Genomic DNA, 22,070 nt, shown 5'->3' with positions numbered 1-22,070 from the left:
AGGTACCCATAACTGCAGGGTGGGTTCATTATAGAAAAATGCAGTGTTTATCTTTTTATATATAAAAAAAAAAACATTTAAATAACAAAGGTCAGTCACCACACCAGCTTCAGAGAGTGACTGCATCTGCTTGCGGTATGCTGGGCCAGAAACAATGGAGGGGCGAGGGATGTTTTTTAGCTTTGATGATCATCCAGCGTTGACCTTTGAAACAGGCTGACGCAGAACAAAAGGCTGATGGGAGTTCTTTTGCAGGCAGGGCCCTAAATGAGCACAGAGCAAAAACAACGCCGCCAGACTGTCAAGCCCACCGGTCTTCAGAGCTCCACAGCCCAAACGTTTCTCTCACAGATCCTCACAGAGATGGTATTACCTTTGAAAACATCCATCACATCAAAAGGACAACTAGGGATCTGTGGTGATGTTTTGATATACTGACACCCAACCAGGCACAGGGAATACATATAGAAGAACAAGAAGCTGATGTAATTGGAACGTAAAGTCCTGTCTTTTGAATAGTGTTGGTAAAAAGGCATTAAATTGAGCAGTGTATCCCCTGAAGGGAATATGCTCACACAGACACAGCCTGCTGAGCTCCAGCTCTGCAGCCCCACAGACCCCATCCATGTGTACAGTAAGCACACAGGAAGTAGTGAAACAGTGAGACGTTGAACTGCTCTAGGGATTCAGTCTCTGTAAACTCCCCCTGTGCTTACTTGCCTGCTGTCATCAGTTGATACAGTTTAATACAAGGTAACACAGGGCAACAACTCCAGTGGAGCGGTTGAACTGGATCCCTTTCAGCCCAGATAAGATACAGTAGCATTTCTCCCGATATGGTGACGACATTCGAGGGAAACACTTCATTGTTCAATTCCTTCCTGCCGTAGCTTCCTGCGCTGAGCGAAGCACATTAACATTGCAGATGGCTTATTAGGCTTATCAGCCTCCCCAAACGGAGAGATGAGAGACCATGACAACAAGCTTAACCTCCCGAACGGAACAGTAGCGACTGAGTCTCAGAGACCCCGCTGAAACTGTCTGGCTGTGCTGTTTAACTTCCACTTAACTGTTACAGGGAAGTTAACTACTGTACTGACTGGAGGAGTGCTGCAGGGGCTCCCTGAAACGAGCAGGCCCTTTGACTGTCTGCCAGATATATCCATATGCTAGAGACGGCTGAGAGGGAGGAGAGTTGGGAAAAAAAGACTGCTCAAACAGAAGACCGTCAGGAGAGACAGCGGCTTAGACATGATAGGCAGGGTAGTCTTGATGTGCTGTGTACAGTTTTGAACGAGACTTGATTGATTTTGGAGGCAAAATGTTGAGCTGTAGGGGCATATAGTGGAGCACAGAGGACATGGTGTGGAGAAAACTACATCCGCAGAGAGTTGGTGTAGCAATTATATCCTCTATGAGGAGCACTATGGGCAAGAAGTCAGCTAACACTTGTGTCCCAATTCACACCGGGTAGAGAGGTGGTAAACCAAACTAGTGTAGCCGAGGGCTTGTCAACACACTAAGAACTTATAGCACCTCAGTTTCTTAGCTGATAAAGCCGTGGTAACCCTCTGAAGGTCTCCCCCCCCAATGTGTGACCTCGGTCGCCCAAACCAATTTTCTCCTTGTCAAACCACGGCATGTGTGTTCAGCAGAATATGCTATGGAACGAACACGGGCGGTTGGTTCATCCTCTTGTTATGGTAGAGGGAGAAAAAGGGTCATTATATCAGACTTGGGAGAAGATGAACGATGATTACCGAGCAGCTAGTAGATAAGAGGTGCTTTCTCTCGGTCTCTCGGGACTTGGAACTAACAGATTGCTAATTGTGTTCAACCTAAATACTGTGTAGGGAGGGACGAAGCCACTGCTGCTGAGGACTAGAGAGAGCGCCTGAGAACCATGTGTGTTATGGGTGTGGCTTGTCACCGCTCTTCCATAGTAATCCAATAAGGACAGTTTGTTCCTGAGCCAGTGGATAGGGATGGCCCAGAGGAGGCTGAACAGTTCACACTTCATATACTGTCGTGGGCCTCACAGACTGTCAAAAAAAGCTGTTGTGGGGGAACAGCGAGTGTAGTTTCCTCATAGAAAGTGTGTGGGCTAGTCACTCACAAGATTCTCTTTCCTGCATGGCTGTGTCGTTTAAAAATGGAACGATCCTTCGCTAGACTGAACTCAGCTCTAAATCCTTGAGCTGGATGCGATAGAATCAAGGTTGCGGTATCTGGGGACTACATTTAGAGAGAGAGCTCTGGGAGGAAGGAAACGACTGAGTCACTACAAATCTCCCACCAGCCAGCACCACATCACATTAGAAAGGCTTGACATTCCCTCAAATACAAAAAGGTCCCTCTGAAGAAGACTGCTGATTTCTGGACAAAACATCGATAATATTGTTCTAAATAGAGAAATCCCTTTGATATGTTCAGGAATTGCACAATACAGAGACCGGTGTGGAGTTTCACATTAACATACCTAATATATTTTCACGAGGCCTGCACTTACCCTCCCACACCGCGTTTAGAACAGGTGGTCTAGTGTGCATTTACCTCTAAAGCTGAACAAGTGTCTATGGAAATGAGCCCTAGCCAATCACTTCACTTAAAGACTAAACAAACACTTCAATTCCATTCGTAAAACTGTGGCGTGAAGTGTGGGCAGACAATCTTCAAAAACCAAATGCCGACAAATGCTCGAGGGGGGGGTAAAAACACATAGCGACCCGGGGTCTCCTGTGTGAATTTCAAACGGATGCCTGCTGTCCGGATTAAACAACCCCAGCTGAGAGCGATGTGAATCTGTGGCTGGCCATGTTTGACAATGCAGATATCCAATCACACACCCCGCTCAGCACATCAGGCCACACCCTTATCACACTCCTATGCTCCTTTAACTCCACTTCATAGTCATACAGTGGCGAGGAAAAATGATGTCACCGGTTAACAGGTTATAGCTAGGCCATAACCCTCTGGAGAGGCTTCTTCCACCATGGGATGTAAATATCATTTTGTTAAGGGAGAAAACTAAAGTTGTATCCATTTACATTACATTTAAGTCATTTAGCAGACGCTCTTATCCAGAGCGACTTACAAATCCCTCACCTTTTTTTTCTCTACCAATAAAGCACATTACTAAACATACAGCTAAACTTCTAAATGTGAACATATCCGCTCTTAATCCACTTTCCCAAACAAATAGCCTCAGTGGAAAGTGATGCTGGTGCCTGTAATATGTGAAGTGGAGCCAGGGTGTCCTGAACCCCATCGAGGCGCGAGGCGACAGCCTGAAATGAGTTTCTGTCTTCAATCATCTCCTCCCTGGCTCCAGGACCTGACCCTGTTGCCTAGCATTACCGTTAGCACTGCTGGAGCACCATAACAATACAGTGTGTCACAGCACAATGAAGAGCGCCAGGCGAAACCAATTCTCTCCCCACAGAATACAGCACCGGTGGTGGCAGACGTGTAGAGAAACATATTACTCTCTAGAATACGAGGGGTCCAGGGCAGCAGGCACACATACGGTAACTGGGTCATTTGTATGGCTTGTAGTGGTTGGACCATGTCCCAAAATGTCTCATTAGGCAAATATAGTGTGATTATGTACATTTTGCCCTTATCAGGAAGGGGACACATTACTTTTCTACATAGGTCAATGGGCTTGATGGATGATCGCCCAGGTAGACACCTCTTAGAGGTATTTAATAAAACTACTTGGAATGAGAACCATCGGCTATGCTTTATTTTTACCAACCACCTGAACAAAATGCATTATTAATGTATGCATGTACAGTTGATGTCGGAAGATCACATACACTTAGGTTGGAGTCATTAAAACTCGTTTTTCACTCCACAAATTTCTTGTTAACAAACTATAGTTTTGGCAAGTCAGTTAGGACATCTACTTTGTGCATGACAAGTGATTTTTCCAACAATTGTTTACAGACAGATTATTTCACTGTATCACAATTCCAGTGGGTCAGAAGTTTACATACGCTAAATTGACTGTGCCTTTAAGCTTGGAAAATTGGCAGCTTCATTAAATAGTACCGGCAAACACCAGTCTCAATGTCAACAGTGAAGAGGCGACTCCGGGATGCTGGCCTTCTAGGCAGAGTTCCTCTGTCCAGTCTCAACGTCAACAGTGAAGAGGTGACTCCGGGATGCTGGCCTTCTAGGCAGAGTTGCAAAGAAAAAGCGACATCTCAAACTGGCCAATAAAAAGACTAGATTAAGATGGGCAAAATAACACAGACACTGGACAGAAGGCCAGCATCCCGGAGTCACCTCTTCACTGTTGATGTTGAGACTGGTGTTTTGCAGGAACCATTTAATGAAGCTTGCCAGTTGAGGACTTTGTGAGGCATAGGTTTCTCAAACTAGACACTCTAATGTACTTGTACTCTTGCTCAGTTGTGCACCGGGGCCTCCCACTCCTCTTTCTATTCTGGTTATAGACAGTTTGCGCTATTCTGTGAAGGGAATAGTACACAGAGATGTAAGAGATCTTCAGTTTCTTGGCAATTTCTCGCATGGAATAGCCTTCATTTCTCAGAAAAAGAATAGACTGACGAGTTTCAGAAGGAAGTTATTTGTTTCTGGCCATTTTGAGCCTGTAATCAAACCCAAATGCTGATGCTCCAGATACTCAACTAGTCTAAAGAAGGCCAGTTTGATTGCTTCTTTAATCAGAACAACATTGATCAGCTGTGCTAACAAAATTGCAAAAGGGTTTTCTAATGATCAATTAGCCTTTTAAAATTATAAACTTGGATTAGCTAACACAATGTGCCATTGGAACACGGGAGTGATGGTTGCTAATAATGGGCCTCTGTAGATATTCCATTAAAAATCAGTCGTTTCCAGCTACAATAGTCATGTACAACATTAACAATGTCTACACTGTCTTTCTGATCAGTTTGATCTCAGAAAATACAATTTTATTTAAAAAACAAGAACATTTCTAAGTGACCCCAAACTTTTGAACGGTAACGTATGTACGTATGTATGTACGTATGTACTTATGTACGTATGTATGTGTATATACAGTACCAGTCAAAAGTTTGGACACAGCTGTGTGCGGACTGTGGAACCGAAGCATAAAGAGAAAACTAGATTGATTCATGTGTAAAGGCACGCGTATAAGATCACGATACAGTGTTCTATACAAACAACAAACCACTGTTCATGCAGCGGTGCTTTTGTTTAGGAACACTGAAAAATATTTTAAACGTGCACCTGGCTGGTTATTTTATCATTATATTTTTTGTTTCTACTTTATCAAAATAAGCTGGACTTTATTCAATTGTACAACTCTATTACTAATCGTATCTACAAATAAAGTGGATCAAATGGATTACACACTTTTTGATACTAAGGGAAACAAAAATAGGCCTATATCCTAGGTTATTTCTAAGACTGTGTTCATCAAGCATTGGTGCTTGTGTTTGCGGGTCGATGCATATGATATAAAGGGGAAGCCCGGCAACATTCTCTAGTGGGTACTGCTAGTCTGAAAGGCCAGGTGGTTCTAGTGTTAATACAGTACTAGAAGGCTGTTAAGGAGCCATGAGCTGTTATGAATACTTATCTTATCTTCCCATGCGTCAGACGGTGGTGACAAGAGGGAGCTAGAAATGAACTCATAATGCGTTAAATCACAAGAAAGTGTTACCCCACAATAATGATTACAGCCATTAGAAGTTCTCCTCGGTGAACGTTGGCATATCATTGGCTATAGTAACAGATGACTTCTCCTGACTAACAGCTCATTTAATAATCCGATACCCAGTAAAGCGGAGCCATCTATCTCCCTCGCTCTCTCTTTCTCCGCTGCAAATAGATCCTTAGTCTAATTACTTGGTAGTATGGAGTAATGAACACTTCATAAGCACCTGTTCCATCCCCACAGAGGGAGGTTTCAGTTGGCACCACTCAGGCACACAGACAGAGAGCCTAATCAGCCCAGAAGAGGCGACGGCGGTTGTGGTGGTGGGATCCATATTAGAGGTGGGAGTCGAGCTGCCTTCCCCTAGTCACGACCATGTTTATCATTACCTGCTCGACTTCACTGGAAAGCCATTATCACGTGCTAAGGTCCGTCCTGACAGGTTGTTTTTTGTTACAAGCCTTCACTGGCTTGTAACAAGAGGCTGTGATGTACTGGAGTAATATCTCCCAGGCGGTAGCTAGCAAGCTAGTCTGATCAAACATTATCCACGATCTGCCCATCTGCCCCTGTGTGCTCAACGTCGGACCTCTTCGTTGTCACTTAACCTTCAACTACGGCTCCGAGGAGGCCATTTTTAATATGGGCTATCCCTATTCATTTGTCCGATTATTTGATGGCCTGAACATGTGGAATAGTGTCTTCAAATATAGAGACCTCTTCCTGTAACTAAGCTATTAACGTGTAACTCTCAGTATGACAATTGCCTTCACAAGGTCAAGCTCTTGATAAGCGAATAGATCTGCTTACGTTCTGAGCTGAAAACTTATACTGCCTGCAGTTATCTGGGATTAAATGCACACCAAGACGACTTAGTGCTATGTGTTTGAACCAGGGGTTGAAACCGGTTCAGGGAACAGAACCAAAAACCGGAACATAATGACTTTTTCAAGGAACAGAACCAAACCGGGAACGAAAGTGATCCATACTGGTCCGGAACAGAACCTTTATTTTAAAAGCATAGATCATAATATTATTTTCTTCTAGTCACAAAAAAAATGCAACAAAGCGCTTTTACAAAGCTCTCACTTTGTGGCTGCCTGCAAGCTGAAAATCTTTGCCTGTGTGTGTGTTTAGGCTCCCTGCCCCTCCCCTTTCCAAACCGCAGGCTACTGTACTGACGTTACCGCAGACTACTGTACTGACGTTACAAGCGTGATTCAGAAGATAGAGAGATAGATTTTTAATTAGCTAGAGAAGAATGGATTAACTTTTTGAATGTGAGTTGAGGATACTATAGGCTTAGTTACCACATTTCACGTTGTATTTATTAAACTAGACAACGCCATGACGTGTTTTTAATTCTGGTGCAGCTCTTCACACACACACGCTTGTTAATGTTACCTAGATAGCTCAAAGGACATTTAAACTTTTAGTGCAGTGGGACAAATCACGATCACACAGACTGATTCTTGGTGGTCTTAAACCAATCTACTTTGAAACTAAAGGATACACCTCACAGACGTGGTTAAGGGCTTAACAAAAAAAGAAGACACCTGTACCATGTCAAATACAGGGTTAGCAGTTTTTTTTTGTAAATAACATTTATTAATTGTGTTAAAAATATTAAATAACATTCCACCCATGAGGCCACTAGTCATTTGACCGTAGGAAAGGAAACAGTTCCTCCATAGAAGCCCCTCCTCCTAGATATCTTTATGTGGACCTAATTCAGAAAATGCATCTCATAACAAGATGTCCAGTGTTTCAAGCCAAGCCTCCTCCTCAACCATCTCTCGCCCTCACCCCGCCCACAAAATGTCAGTCGTATCTTTTGCCATAGGCTACACTTGTCTGTTCGTCACGCATGTAAACAACTAGCTTGCCTGGCCTATCCACACTGATTGGTGAAGTCATTTAATGAGCTAAAGCAAGAAAATTAAACTTGAGGATTTCACAGGTTAAAGAAGGAACAAAAAGGAACGATATAAACCAGTACTTTTTGGGGGTTTGGAACAGGTTAAGAACTTTATTTTGCTGGTCGGGAAACAGTGGAATGGAATTGTCATTCTGTTTAAAATAAAATGATTGGAAAATGAATGTTGGTTCCAAGTCCTGGTTTGAACAAAGCACATCGGATTTGGAGTGTTTATGTGATTTGCGATGAATTGGGCTTGTGAAACGGCCGAGTCTATAAAGGCAGATGGTTTCATTAGCATTGCAGTCATGTCGAGAGGATGAAACAAACTCAACTCCATTGGGTTCCCTCTCACTTCTAACACAGAGAATACATTTGACTAGTCTATGGAGTCGATTAAAGGCTCTGACACTTTCTGAGCCTCCCTGTCGCGACTTTCTCCAGGAGGAAGCCACGATGCTCTAAATCACCTCATTAGAGACTGCCACAGCTGACTGGCAGAGTTAACATATGGACCTGCAATCAAGTTTCTGGTTGAAACTCAGAGCTCCTACATCCCCTGTCCTGGACAAGGTTACTGGTTAAGTCCATCACTTCTCAATTCAGACACAGCCTCACTGCTCTGCTGTTCTCCTGGGCTCTGCGCCCTGTCCAGACAAGACAGAACTGACAGTACTTAAAGGTTGGGGGGGGGGGGGGGGGGGGGGGTTAAGATACGTGCCAGGATGGAAGGGTGTCTGTAGAGAACATGAGAGAGAGAGAGAGAGAGAGAGAGAGAGAGAGATGGCTTCCAGCAAGGCCCTTTCTCATCTGTCTTAGAATCTCATCTGTTCTCGTGATGGTATATTTCATAACACAGCCAGACACAGGAAAGTCTCAGGGGTCTGGGACCATTTACGGCTCTGAAGGATGTCACAACAGAATACGTAACAAAATGTGTAAAACACAAGGGATGTCATTGTACCATTTGCGACACCTGAGGATGCGTAGGCTGGGATGGAATGTTTGGGTGCCAACTGCACACTGAGGCCGACACAGATTGTTTTCCTTCTGACATTCAGGAGGTGAGCAGTCATGCACTCCCTGTGTGTGTGTGTGTGTGTGTGTGTTTGCGGAGAGACATTTGTTTGAGAGGACACGTAGGTGTAGGGAGTGGGCGCTGAACCGCAGGACCCAGAGAGAGACGGAGCAGCCTTCTAACAGAGGTACACAAAAGCAGTAGGCAACACAAGATGCCAAACCATACACCATTCCTTCTCCACATTATGCAGGCATTATACCCCACACATTTCCAGTCAAACTAGAGACTGCGGAATTCATTTCATCATCCACACATTCCTCCCATACAGGAGATAGCATGTACAGCATTGCAGCCTACAGCAGGTCTTTTTGTGAGTGAGGAATAGATGAAAACCAAGCAATTTGTGGAGTTCACACAATGCCAGCCTCTCATTTGACTGGTTGACCTCTACTGTAAACTCAGAGGATCTAGTCTAATGAGGCTTGTATAGAAGCCTTTCTAGTGGAAAGATGAAATGCTGCGATCCCTGAGTGTGTGGTTCTAGGCTGTGCTGCTCCAATCTCCCTGACTGGCAACGCAGGCAGGCACCAGGCAGGCACCAGGCAGACAAGCACATCTCCTAGCGAGAGAAGAGGGAGCCAGGGCAGGCAGGAGGCAGAGACTAGAAGAGAGAAAATGCCAGTCCAGCAGGCAGCAAGGCCAAATGACACACCAAGAGCAAAACTGCCCTATTCACACGATAATGATGCAGCCATTTCTTGCTGGGTCATCAAAGCCCATAGCAGATGTTACGCCGTATTAAGCATAGAGTAAAATGTGAGCAGGAGTCATGAATGCACCTTCATTTAACCCCCAGGCGTGCTCGCACTCCAATGGACAGGAACATATGGCACAATGGTTATGACTTTCAACGGTACACAAGTGTGACCATAGAGATCCTATTCAATTAGAATTCTTAATTCTAAGAGTGTGACATGGTAACAGTTTAATTGCTTTGATTTAGTGCTTTGCATTTCTGAACTCTCAACTCTCACTCCAATGCAGCATACTATGATCCCTGAGAGTCTGTTGAGATCTACCAGGTGTGAGACTACCACACAAATGGGACGCGACACTACAGAAGTTATTGTCAGGTAAGCACAGAACAATTAGCTTGTCTACAACACATAAAAACACACTTTTTGTAGTGTGGTGGGTTCTAAATGATGCCATATGGCAGTTGTTCTGTTGTGTGATGCTTCACGGTGAAAACCTTCCCAGTGGAAACACAGTAACTTTATGTGGTTCCAATGAAGATATTAATTGGTGCCACCTTGAGTGCCGTTTTCACAGATTGCAAGGAACCTCCAGGCACCCCAGCTGGGGATGTACGTTCATTGAGATGCATAGTAACATAATATGGCAAATATAAGTTTGACTTATGTTCATAGGGGTAGATACTGTAAGTATCAAAAAAGCAATTTCCATTACTGCAAAGAACATAACCATATGGTGCTGTTCATATCACCTTCATTTTGCTTATTTAAAGCATATTAAGCGTCACACAACAGGTTTCCTATCTAGGCTATCAGAAATTAGCCTATCTTTGGATTAAAGAGCGAAAATTCAAAGTCTTATTCCATGTTATCGCCAAAGAATATTCTGCAGTGTGTTTTACACTGAAAAAGCCGTATAGATCAGAGAGAAAATCTGGACCACTAGAAGATAAGCGCCGGGTATGAAAACAACCGAGAGGAAATCACAGGAAAACAAAAAAGTTCCAGTCTCACTTCTTTGAGGCAAGTGGCCAAAGCCAGAGGGAAGACTGACAGACTGAGTGACAGCACAGCACTTACCCTTCCAGGCTACAACTTTATTTCCGTCTCGAGACTTAGTCACCAACTGTAAAAGGCTAAACATATCCCATCCAAGATGGCACTCTAAAACACTGGCCCAGCCATCATTAACAAGGTAGACGACGCTCTCTCTCCTACATGTTGTGGCTTAACGAGAGCAAACAGAGTGGTTTCTGTAAGAGCCGATGCCTTGTGACAGATACAAATGGCTGTGGACCCTTGGCTATGATTAATATCCCCCCCTGTCGCGCCCCATCCGCCAGCCATAAACAAGTCAGATGTACTTTTTAATCATACCAGCCAAAACAGCAATAAACAGTGGTAACGAGCCTTCAGCCCACCGCTTGCTAATGAGTTGTGATTTACATGCAAATAGAGGAATGTCGCCTGAGCAAACAATGGGAGCGAATGGGGCTGGGGTCTGGTGATAGTGAGTCACTGGAGAATCGCAGTTTGAAATGATTCATTGATCCGTTCGCTTGTCATGGGGGGGGGGGGGGCTTCGCATCTCAACAGATGTAGAAAAAAAAATGAAGACGCACAAAATGTCTGTCCCAGAGACGGAGATTGCATGAAGCCTGCATTAGCATTTCAGTGGAAAAAGAAATGAGAGGAAAATATTGCCTCAACTGAAATGTTTGATTCAACAACAGTCCCTCGTGACTTTGTCCTTCCTTTGCCGGAGATGACCGTTGCCTACTAATCTACTTTCCCTGACTGTGCTCAAAAAGTTGGCAACACTGTGTTTTGATCCCATCACGGTTGTATAACAAAATTGTAGCGGATGACAGTGTTTTCGGCTTGACTGACTGACAAGAGAGGATACAGGACGTGGCAGGTGCAGGGAAAATGTATGTTTCCTTGTCTGAGACTTGAATAGATGGCCAGCGGTAAACCCGGTTTCCCAAACAACCCTCACAATAACACAAACGGAGAGCGGCTGCGGAGCTGGTGTGGTTTCATGCCAGCTCTATATGGTAGCTAGCACTCCCTGCATGGTGGCCACACTGGCGTTTTGCCGACAGACCGTTGGAGATGGAGACAAATAGGAGTGGGCTTCATCACCCGTGGCACACCTAAACTCTTGTGTTCAGACAGAGGGAGAAGGCCCACTCCAATGCTGACCTTGGGTCTCAGCTGCTGGGAAGCCTTGTTCCACTGGACTAATTCTCACTCACACAAAACCAGGAGACAAACAGACAACCAATGGATTTTTGATTTATTTAAAAGTAAAAGCCAAGCGGTGGGATCACTATTCTGTGCAGATGCTAAAACTCAAAAGGTCAGTGGATGAGTGAGTGACGAACAGATCCTGTGTCTGTGTGCTTATCCCTTTGACAATGCAACACACTCCAAAGGCTATACACTTTGAAGTATCCTTTCCACCCATTTATGTTGATCATCTCCATAGCAACATGTAGAAACCAAAACCTGAGGCTGGTATCTTCAGTTGGACTGGAGCCGAAAAGCTCCGTCAAGCTATACAACAAAACATAAGAAAAGGACGAGACACCTACGGTGACATTGTTCCAACCTTGTTTGATGTGAAAGCACACACACTTTTCCCTACACCATCAGCCAGTTCCTGCAGAGCTTATGGCCTTGGGTTCCTCTCTGGCAGTGGTTGGGCTCTGGGTACACCACTTGCAGAGTACTGTAGGAAATGACTCATTAAAGAGAGTTACAAAAGGACCACTGCTAGTCACACAATGTGACTGAACAGAGAACAGATAAAAAAAGACTGCAGTGGCCAGGCTTAGTAGCTAAATCGTTGGCTAAGGAGAGTAGCTAGCTCCTGTACACAAACAGGCAGGTCGGTTGGTTGGTTCCAGGTTTCTTAATCTTAGGCAGCATATGAGATCCAGGCTAAATTGCATCTAGAATGGAGAGGGAGATCTCCAAACAGGTAACTTCCATGTATCTGGGAGAAGCTCCACAGCCAGGGCTGTCTGTGCTCCAGCAAAGCCCTGCCAGACTCCCTACAGACCAGGCCCTGATCATCTGTGACTGGCAGACAGACAGAGAGACACTGGGCCTATTTCAACAGCAGCACACTGAGAATCACACTGTTTAAATAGCACTGCTAGCTCTGCAATACATCTGCATACAATATTTGTCAAATGCCTCAGATATAACACAGCCTAATGCACCCCCTGCCATGAAATGACTGGCAAAATGTTTTAGGCGGGTTTCAAAGAGGTATTTAACTTGGTTCCCCGGATCTCTGAATGATTTAGTCGTACGCGATATTCCTTCCACTGACATGGTGAAACGTTCACATTGTGGGGTACTCCGTGCTCACTTTAACCCTTAAAGTCTGAATACCCATGGAGCATGGAGGTACATGTCAGGTCCACTGGTCCACTAGTGAGGGAGCGATTTTACCCCAAGAACCTTCTCCTTGAGAAAACAAATCTGATTGACATAAGATCCAAGATAATCAAAAGCTCCCCAGCGTAAGACTGTCACAGTAATCAGGTAAGAGTGTGGATGAGTGTTTGTGCTGTCCTTAATCTTAGAGTGGATATTAAAACCTCTGGGGTCCATCCAGCCCATTCATTCCTGATTCCCTTCGGCCGGTTATGTAAAATTACTTATGGCTCCCGCTCAATATCTGATCCATTGAGACGTTAAGTGCTTTGCTCTGACAGGTCGGCATGTCCCGCTCAGCAACACGTCAGAGATGGAAAACTGGCCAGCCATAAATAAAACTGATCCCAAATCAGCCCTGTATTAATCCCATCCATTACTCATAGTAGGAAAAACAACCAAGGTCTAAATCAGAGGTGACCTGGGGCTACGTGGCCTTCACTTCAGCACAACTTATGAATGGTTAACAATTCCACTCTATCAATAGCTCATTTCAGAAGGCCCTGGTATAATTGATCTGGCACCACATTAAACTGTCTGCGATGCAGATGAAAACCACTCCCACTCAGAAGAACAATGAGCGAATCAGGAGGAGAGGCTCTTTATGGCTCCTTCACCATGATGATGATCAAGTGTCTGTTCGGCTCCTCCTATCGGGCATCTCAGGGCTGGCTAACAGACAGGGACAGGCCTGATCAGTATGCAGGGCTGAGGCTGTCCTACCGTGCATCTGTGTAGTTTTACACATACAAAATGTCAAAGGGTCCAGCCTGCTTTGAGTTCCAGCCAAGCGAAAGGCACAGGGGCCGGGTAGAGATCTCAGAGCCTGGCTCAGGGGCCAAGGAGAGATCTCAGAGCTTGCATCCCAAACCCCATCTCCCCTCCCACCCACCACTGGGCCTCAAACACGCGTCTCAGCCTCCATTGTCTTGCTCCAGGCAGCTTAAAGTGGGTCGGGTATACATAACCGACTCTCTACCTTCTCCTGCAGGACTCGGAGGAGCACCCTGGGCTCACATCAAATGGGTCCGCCTCTCTTAGAGGATGAAAGGGTGAACAGAGCAATGTGCGCTCAGTTTTAGAGAGGAGAAAACAGATCCAATCTGCTGGGAGTGACACAGCCTCACTGTACAGATATTGAAATACAACAAGGGAGAATGAAGGAGAGTTCACTACAACACTAATACACCTGGTACCCTAGTTATGTTTGTCAATGACAGCATTTCCCAGTGCTGCACTCAAGGATATTATTTTCTACAGTGTTTTGGAGATAATGGGAATTGATTTATACAGTGAGGCAATTCAAACACTCTATTTCCTGTGTAAATCCCTGTAGACTAAGCAATGTCCAGGCTAAGCTGCGGAGCACTACAAAACAGCATAATGCCACACTTATCATGTGTGGTTATGATGAAAAACGGCATGGGTCAAGCTTCCCAATACAAGAACGACAAAAAAAAAGGTGTCGCTTTCAACCACAAACTTGCACAACCTGTAGCCTTACCGCATGATGCGTCACTAGAGTACTGGCAATTTCCCCGTTGTTCATTCATCTGCAAATAAAATACCATGAACTGGCAGGTACATCTACCTACTGTAAGCCCTTTTAGTCCTGTGGATATCTGCCTCGGGATATAGTGCCTCTTACCGAGAGGATTTTAACATAATAAATACACCGGGAACAAAATAAAAGGATTACATAGTCTCTCTCCAAACCGTAAAATAATAAACCTGCAAATCCGGCGGATATCATTGTAGTTGCATCTGTAAACCACTCGCCCCTGTTCCAGTCACTGCTGCTTAACGGTGTGACTTCCCTCTCCTCCAACCTCATCTCATCTACATTTTACAGTCCAGAAACACCATTAATATGAATGGGAGCAAGAATTACAATGAATTACAATGAGATTTCCACACACAGCATGCATTACAATGCAATGCCTTTCCAGCTTTTGTGTGCAAGTCTTGGACATAACACATTGCCATGTTGTTTTGTATTCATTAATACAGGGAACTTCCATAGCAATCCAATATGCCAGCCTATTTTATTTTTTACAGTGCATGCTGTACGGTGATGAAAAATTCCCACAGTGTCTCTCCCAGCGTGTCAGAACAAAATGATGGTAAGCACGACAAAGGCATGCACAACTTCTTGACACTTCCTGTAGCAAAATAACACACTCAAAACCCTGGCTGCTTCTGGGGTCTGTCAGCAAAGACCACTCCGAGAAGCATCGTGTTGAAAAGTTCAAGCATTCCCGTCAACCTCACTCTCCAGTAATTCAAATTGCATAAACACTTAAGAGGACCTCTTTCCTACCGGTTTACCTTAATTGGAGGAAAATTATATTAAATGAGATAATCGCTGTGAAATAATTGGCGATGTTTGATAAACAGCATGGCTTCATAATGTAAACACAGTCCTGGAACATGTGCGGGGAAGTATGCTCTCCATTTCATTAAAAACCTCTTGCAGGTGAAAATGTGTAAGAGGCCAAATTAATTTGCTTTCAGAACGCCAACTGAGTTTTCAGCCTCTGTAAATCCTCGACTTGATAATAAGTCTGAGCGTTCACAGTGATTGGTGTAGTCTGAGCGTTCACAGTGATTGGTGTAGTCTGAGCGTTCACAGTGATTGGTGTAGTCTGAGCGTTCACAGTGATTGGTGTAGTCTGAGCGTTCACAGTGATTGGTGTAGTCTGAGCGTTCACAGTGATTGGTGTAGTCTGAGCGTTCACAGTGATTGGTGTAGTCTGAGCGTTCACAGTGATTGGTGTAGTCTGAGCGTTCACAGTGATTGGTGTAGTCTGAGCGTTCACAGTGATTGGTGTAGTCTGAGCGTTCACAGTGATTGGTGTAGTCTGAGCGTTCACAGTGATTGGTGTAGTCTGAGCGTTCACAGTGATTGGTGTAGTCTGAGCGTTCACAGTGATTGGTGTAGTCTGAGCGTTCACAGTGATTGGTGTAGTCTGAGCGTTCACAGTGATTGGTGTGACGCTGAGAGGAAACAAAGATCAGCTTCTCCTCTTTGCTTCGGTTTCCTTCTGATTCCCTTTAGACTTGGAAAGACTAAAGAGACTTTCCTTGCTGAGCTCATTGAACTTCTAAATGGATTCCTCCCACTCTGGTATTGCGACTGTCCTTCTGTTAATGAGAGCCACTTAGCTTGGAACCAAGGTTCAGTAGTTCCCTGAAACCCTACTGAAATGGGGAGATAAAAAGCATAGATCTTCTGGTCGGAAAAGTCCTCCTGCTTGCTAAAATTCAACTGGAGGAGTCATTAGAAGCACTTTGAGAAAACAGGTTGGCTTTTAAACAGGTATTTCCTTTGGCCGATTTGGTGGCATCTATGACTATCTTATCTTCAAGCCAGTCATTATAGCAGGTCATTAAAAACCTCTGTCTGCATGAATAGAAATAGAAGGCTGATAGTACTCACAACAGCTGAATGGGAAAATTAGTTTGCTCCCAAAGAGATAGTTTCCTGACAACATGAGAGAACTGCAGTCCCACACAAATCCCAGAGTTGGCAGGCAGAATGAGCCTTCCTCTCAGAAGAGATTAGCTAAACCCCTGATATATTTTCATAGCTCTACATCTCCCTGAAGGACTGCCCTGCACTCAAGAGATTGGCGGGCAGTAAAGCGTTCACCTCTCTTTCACAGTTCAACGTTCAGCAACTTTGGAACAACGCTGTTCCAACATGGCTGCAATAAGATTATTTAACACCTCGCATCACTCTAAACTGAGGCGAAATGGTTGTTCAACTATTGGCGTCTACCTCTATGTAATTATCTCAGCTAACATGGTCTCTATCAAACTGGGGTCAAATGGAGTGAACTAGGTCCTCTTCTCCTCATCACATGCATCAGATCCAGTTGTAGCATTCAGAGTTCTGGGCAGCAGCATCAGCGTTTTCACAGTTAGGTACCTACCTCTTTGCCGGAGAGGTAATAGGCGGAGAGCAGTCCTCCGACAAACCGGATGTTCACTTCAAAGACTGAGACCTCAGCATTCTGCAGGGAGAACAAACAAATACAGTGAGTGAGTGAGTGAGTGAGTGAGTGAGTGAGTGAGTGAGTGAGTGAGTGAGTGAGTGAGTGAGTGAGTGAGTGAGTGAGTGAGTGAGTGAGTGTGAGTGTGAGTGTGAGTGTGAGTGTGAGTGTGAGTGTGAGAGTGACAAAGGATTCATGATTAGGAGTATTCAACCTGCTGAGTCACCATGTAGCAGCTGGCAGGAATATCCTCACATCACACAATGTAATGACCGACAGACAGACAACACTGTGGGCTACACCTGAAGACACTGATGTATCAAAACCCTTAGGCCACGCCTCCATAACTCAGAGAAGACCTCTGAGTAAACCACTTAATACTACAACAAACATTTGACCATATCCATTGAGATGAATGTTGAGATGAATGTGATCCACTAATGTATTCCCATGGTAAAGACAGATAAACAGAGAGAGCAGGGGCTGTCAGAGAATGGACTTCCACGGAGCTCGCACAGCGCCAAGCCTAACCAACTCTGGAAAAAGGTATCTATAATTGAGAAAATAGCCACCCTGCAATATAAGTGTCATTTCATCTTAAGGTCAAGCTGGGAAGCATGAGTCGCCACCAACAAACATGAACCAATAAGAAGAGGTGATGAGATGCCTTCCTGACAATCCCATCAGGCCAAAACACAGATCTGCACTCAGCCCATTTCCCTCCCGAAGGGCCCCAGGCTTTGTTTTCTTCATTATTATAGCCAGACTTATTACCCATATCCATTCCTCATGTAGATTTTCATTACTCTGAAAAGAAGCATGTGGAGCCCATTCATCCAGAATAAAGTCCTAGAGGCCTACAGTACTTTTAGTACTGATAAATGGTTTTGATAACCTCATCCTAACCTCGAGCCCTTTGCTTTATATGATAGATCAAAATGGTAGATGTAGAGTGGTCTTAAAATATTTATGTTAATCTAATATTACTATGTGCATATTTCTTGAGGTTTTAGTGAGAGGAAAAGTTTGTTATTGCCTGTACTTTGAGTGGACCACATTTTAAAAACTGTGCATGGGGGGGGGGGGGGGGACGACATTGTCCATTGTTGCACGGGATTTAACTTAATGAGAAACATTTCTTCCTGGTAATGGTGGTGGGCTACAAATAACCTCATTATGGTTTCAGTGACAACGCTTTGTAATTATACCAAATAAAAAGTAAATATCAGTAGCCAATACTTTTTTGTTGTTGTCCTCATTTACAAATATAAGCAATTATTTTATATTTGAGAGGAAAATGTTTAACTTTTGCTTTTGTTTCTTGTATACTATTTGTTTGGGACAAATGGCAGATGAGGGAATAAACATTTGTTTGTTTGTCTTTTTTTTCCATAGATGTTCTCAATGCGAATGCTTCTCTGCACTTTGACTCTTTGTATTTGACTAACAATTTCTACATGAGTAAACTAATCTGGCCCAGAGAGATACAGTTCTATTATTTAATAGTAGAGAACGTGCAGCAGGCAGGCAAACAAGATAGTCTGACGGCCCGGCGTTAAATTAACTTATAATTAAAATAAATGTATTTAGTCCTGCAAACCTGCAGACTGTGAAATCCAAATTCGTAATATTTCTGCTAGTATTATCAATGGTGTGTTAATGACTTCAAATTATGACAGATGGCAGTTGTTCAAATGAGTTAAGCATTTTGTATTCATGGTAATGTACTGTTTTTTGCCTGATTGTGGACAGAAGGACTGTCTGAGGTATCCTGAGGACACTACTGTAGCTACGAGCTAGGTACTGTAACATAGGTGCTTTCCACTCAGAGAGGATTACTTCTGTTCTGAGGACAGCCATTATCACGAGGCCCTGTCTCCTCACCCACATCAAGACATCAGAGGGCTGTTCTGTCCTTCAGTCAAGAACTTCAGTGAGGCCAAAGCGTCAAGAGGATTTCATTGAGCGTCTTCTGCACTGCACTCAGTGTTCAATTGCACATACTGCCAGGGTTAGAAAATGAAGTGGCATTAGAGCAAATATGTTTTGTGGATACTAATGAGATTACGTAGACATTCAAATGGTGGGAATTCCGTAAAAAGGGGTCAACTCTAGAGCGCCGAAATAAGGTAAACCGACGACAGCCTCAATGTATTCAGACCAGATGTTACAGGTTGCACAATTTGAATTTACATTAATATTTACATCAAAACACAGAGCAGTCTCTCACATGTTATCGTGGGGTGAGACATTGCTGAATTCCCTAATGTATGAAGTTCTCCCGCTGCTGTTTTAGTAAAAAGTCTTTCAAGTTGTAAGTACGGGATACACATTGTATACATCGTCCAACGAAATACTTACTTGCAGGTTCTTTCTCGACAACGCAACAATAAGAAATAATAGGTTTAGAATTTTTGCAAATTTATAATTAAAAAATTAAATATCACATATACATAAGTATTCAGACCCTTCACTCAGTACTTTGCTGTAATCGCTGCACCTTTGGCAGCGATTACAGCCTCAAGTCTTCTTGGTGTGACTATAAGCTTGGCACACCTGTATTTGGATAGCTCTTCTCTGCAGATCCCCTCAAGCTCTGTCAGGTTGGATGGGGAGCTTCGCTGCACAGCTAATTCCAGGTCTCTCCAGAGATGTTCAGGGTTCAAGTCCAGGCTCTGTTTGGGCCACTCAAGGACATTCAGAGACTTGTCCCCGAAGCCACTCCTGCGTTATCTTGGCTGTGTGCTGAGGGTCGTGGTTCTGTTGAAAGGTGAACCTTGCTCTGGAGCAGGTTTTAATCAAGGCTCTTTCTGTACTTTGCTCCGTTCATCTTTCCCGAGATCCCGATTAGTCTCCCTCAACCACTCCCTACTCATTCAAATGTTGTCAGAAATGAGCCTTGACCAGGCGTCTTGCAACATCAGACAGGAAACAATGTGTGCTTTCTGATGGTGTCAAGTCACCTAGATATTACTAAAAGGTCTCCCACATGGGTTGACTTTGGGACCTTTCCTCTTTATATAAAGAATATTGGTCTATCTGCATAAACCTGTAACATTCAGCTGTATGCTGATGACACTTATGTACGCCATTGCCCATATGACTGACCAGGCTATATTGGAGCTGCAATCTGATTGTCACCTTGGAGAAAGTTCATGATTATTTAAAAAATTGGTACTTAAATTGGGGAAAAACTAAATGATGTTGTTTTATAATTCTCGTAGAAGTATTTCAGATGGTTATACACATTTCTGCATTGGATAGCTCTTTCATCGGGCAGGTTACCGCCTATAAATATCTTGGCTTTTGGATTGACAAAAATGTGACTTACAAAACATACGGATGAGCTAGTTAAGAAGCTGAGATTTAAAGGAGGCTTATTTTATAGAACTAGATCGGGTCCTTCCCTAAACAGCAGGAAGCAGATTGTAGTCAACTTCCCTGCTAGTTTGTGACTTTGGTGACACCATTTATGGGAATTCAGCAGCCACCACTCCTAAACCTTTCGATGCAGTCTACCATAGTGCCCTTTGCTTTATCACAGGTGACCGTTTTAATATGCATCACTGCATCCTGTATCAAAATGTTTGCTGATCCTTATTAGTCGTGTAGACTTCATTACTCCCACAAGCTTCCGACCTACCTCACTTCACTGTTAAAATAAAACAAATACGACACCAAACCCGTTCACAGAAATGGTTAACTTTCGAAGTTCCACTAGTATGTACCGATCTAGGTAAACCTGCCTTCAATTTTAGTGCCCCCCATTTTTGGAATAGTCTACAAAACTCCCTACATCTTGACTAACTGGTGCCTCTATGGCAGTTTAGGACTTTAATGTTGAATGACTTTAATGAGATCAATTTGTTGTATTGTTGTCCTCAGGGCATCATTGTAAATGAGACCCATGTCTCGATGGGTTTTCCCTGATTAAATAACAAGACAATGTATTCCATTGAGACCATTTCAGCCATTACCGGGGTGTGTTTGACAGGTCATTACAAACATTTCCTCGGCCATAACGTCAGCCGGGGGGGGGGGACAGGCAAAAAGAAAGATTATGAAAGAGTCACAGGAGTAAAATGAAAGCAATCAATCCAACGAGATTTAAGTGGCTTTTGCACCCCTCAATGGCTGAAAAAGACAGATCCTCAGGTGGGCGGGGCATGTGCGTTGCTATTAATAGGACGCTAAAATAAGGCAAGGCCCATCCAGCTGGGGCTCATGGTGTCAGACCGAACCACAGCCCTCAGCCTCCTGAAACCTCTAGTCAGGTCAAATCAAGGGACATCTTCAATGAATTATCTCCAATTCAACAGCATAATCAGAGTACAGGGGAAATGACTTTGAGATGGGATTGAGAAGTCCGATGGAAAAATGGAATTGCCGAACGTTGTGTAGAGGTTCTAGAGCGGAGGCTACAGTTAGCTGAGCTCCATCCCATCACAACGTTGAGAGCAATGTTAGTGAATGACAACAACAATAATACCCCCCTGACAGTAAAATCATCTCAAGGAAGCCCCTGTGTAGACACAAAGAGCAGCAGTGACAACTGACTCCTGGAGATGATGCACGAATGCTCTTTCTAAGCCTGGCCTACACTGCTACACAATAACATACTGCCACGTCTGTGAATCATCTGTCAGAGGACCCTTAGAAATTCATCCTCTGATGACGTGCTTTAGTGTGTGAGTGTGTGTAGGTGTGCGTGTGTTTGTACAAAAAGACGCAGGGGGGGGGGGGGCTCCCTCAAACCTCTGGCTAGAAAATGTCTCTTTGTTCCAGCCTCTGAAAGGTTATCTTGCAGGCTGATGTCCAGCAAGGCTGTGCAGTCCATTACACAGCTCCTGCCTGCGGGCTGACAGTGGAGCCGGGGCCCTTCCATAATACATACAGCCATTGCCTTTGTTCATGTACTGGTCTTGCTTTTCACAGCAGCCCACAACACACAGCTCGCCAGATGAAAGATTGCAGGTGGGCACAAGGCAGAGGCAAATAAAAATGGGCGCTTGCTCGCTTTATCTCGCTCTACACCTCTTCCCAGCAGAACTGAGTGGGAAACAAAAGAGAAATCGTCCCTGACCATTATAGTCCACACTGTTTACTATGACCAGACCTGTTTTTGTTCTGACCCTATGTGTCTGTCTACCGGTCATGCTCAGGTAGACAGACACACAGGCAGGGAGGAGCTGGTGGGGAGGGGGGGGGACGGGGGTTGGCAATGCAAATAGTCTGGGTCAATCAATTGGCTCGATATTTA

The 22,070-nt window shown here is 44.1% G+C and overlaps 1 protein-coding gene across 1 annotated transcript in view; it reads right to left on the bottom strand.

Annotated features, from left to right (window-relative positions):
• The window catches only part of LOC123995065 (mannosyl-oligosaccharide 1,2-alpha-mannosidase IA-like), a 165,074-nt gene that overhangs the window by 68,290 nt on the left and 74,714 nt on the right, over positions 1 to 22,070 (bottom strand). The window contains exon 4 of the mRNA XM_046298356.1: positions 16,751 to 16,831. Within this exon, the coding sequence (XP_046154312.1) occupies positions 16,751 to 16,831 (81 nt within the window). The remainder of the gene's footprint in view (positions 1 to 16,750; positions 16,832 to 22,070) is intronic.

The sequence above is a fragment of the Oncorhynchus gorbuscha genome, linkage group LG14 (assembly GCF_021184085.1).
Source record: "Oncorhynchus gorbuscha isolate QuinsamMale2020 ecotype Even-year linkage group LG14, OgorEven_v1.0, whole genome shotgun sequence".
NCBI lineage: Eukaryota > Metazoa > Chordata > Actinopteri > Salmoniformes > Salmonidae > Oncorhynchus > Oncorhynchus gorbuscha.
This window is presented reverse-complemented; position numbering and strand designations above follow the sequence as displayed.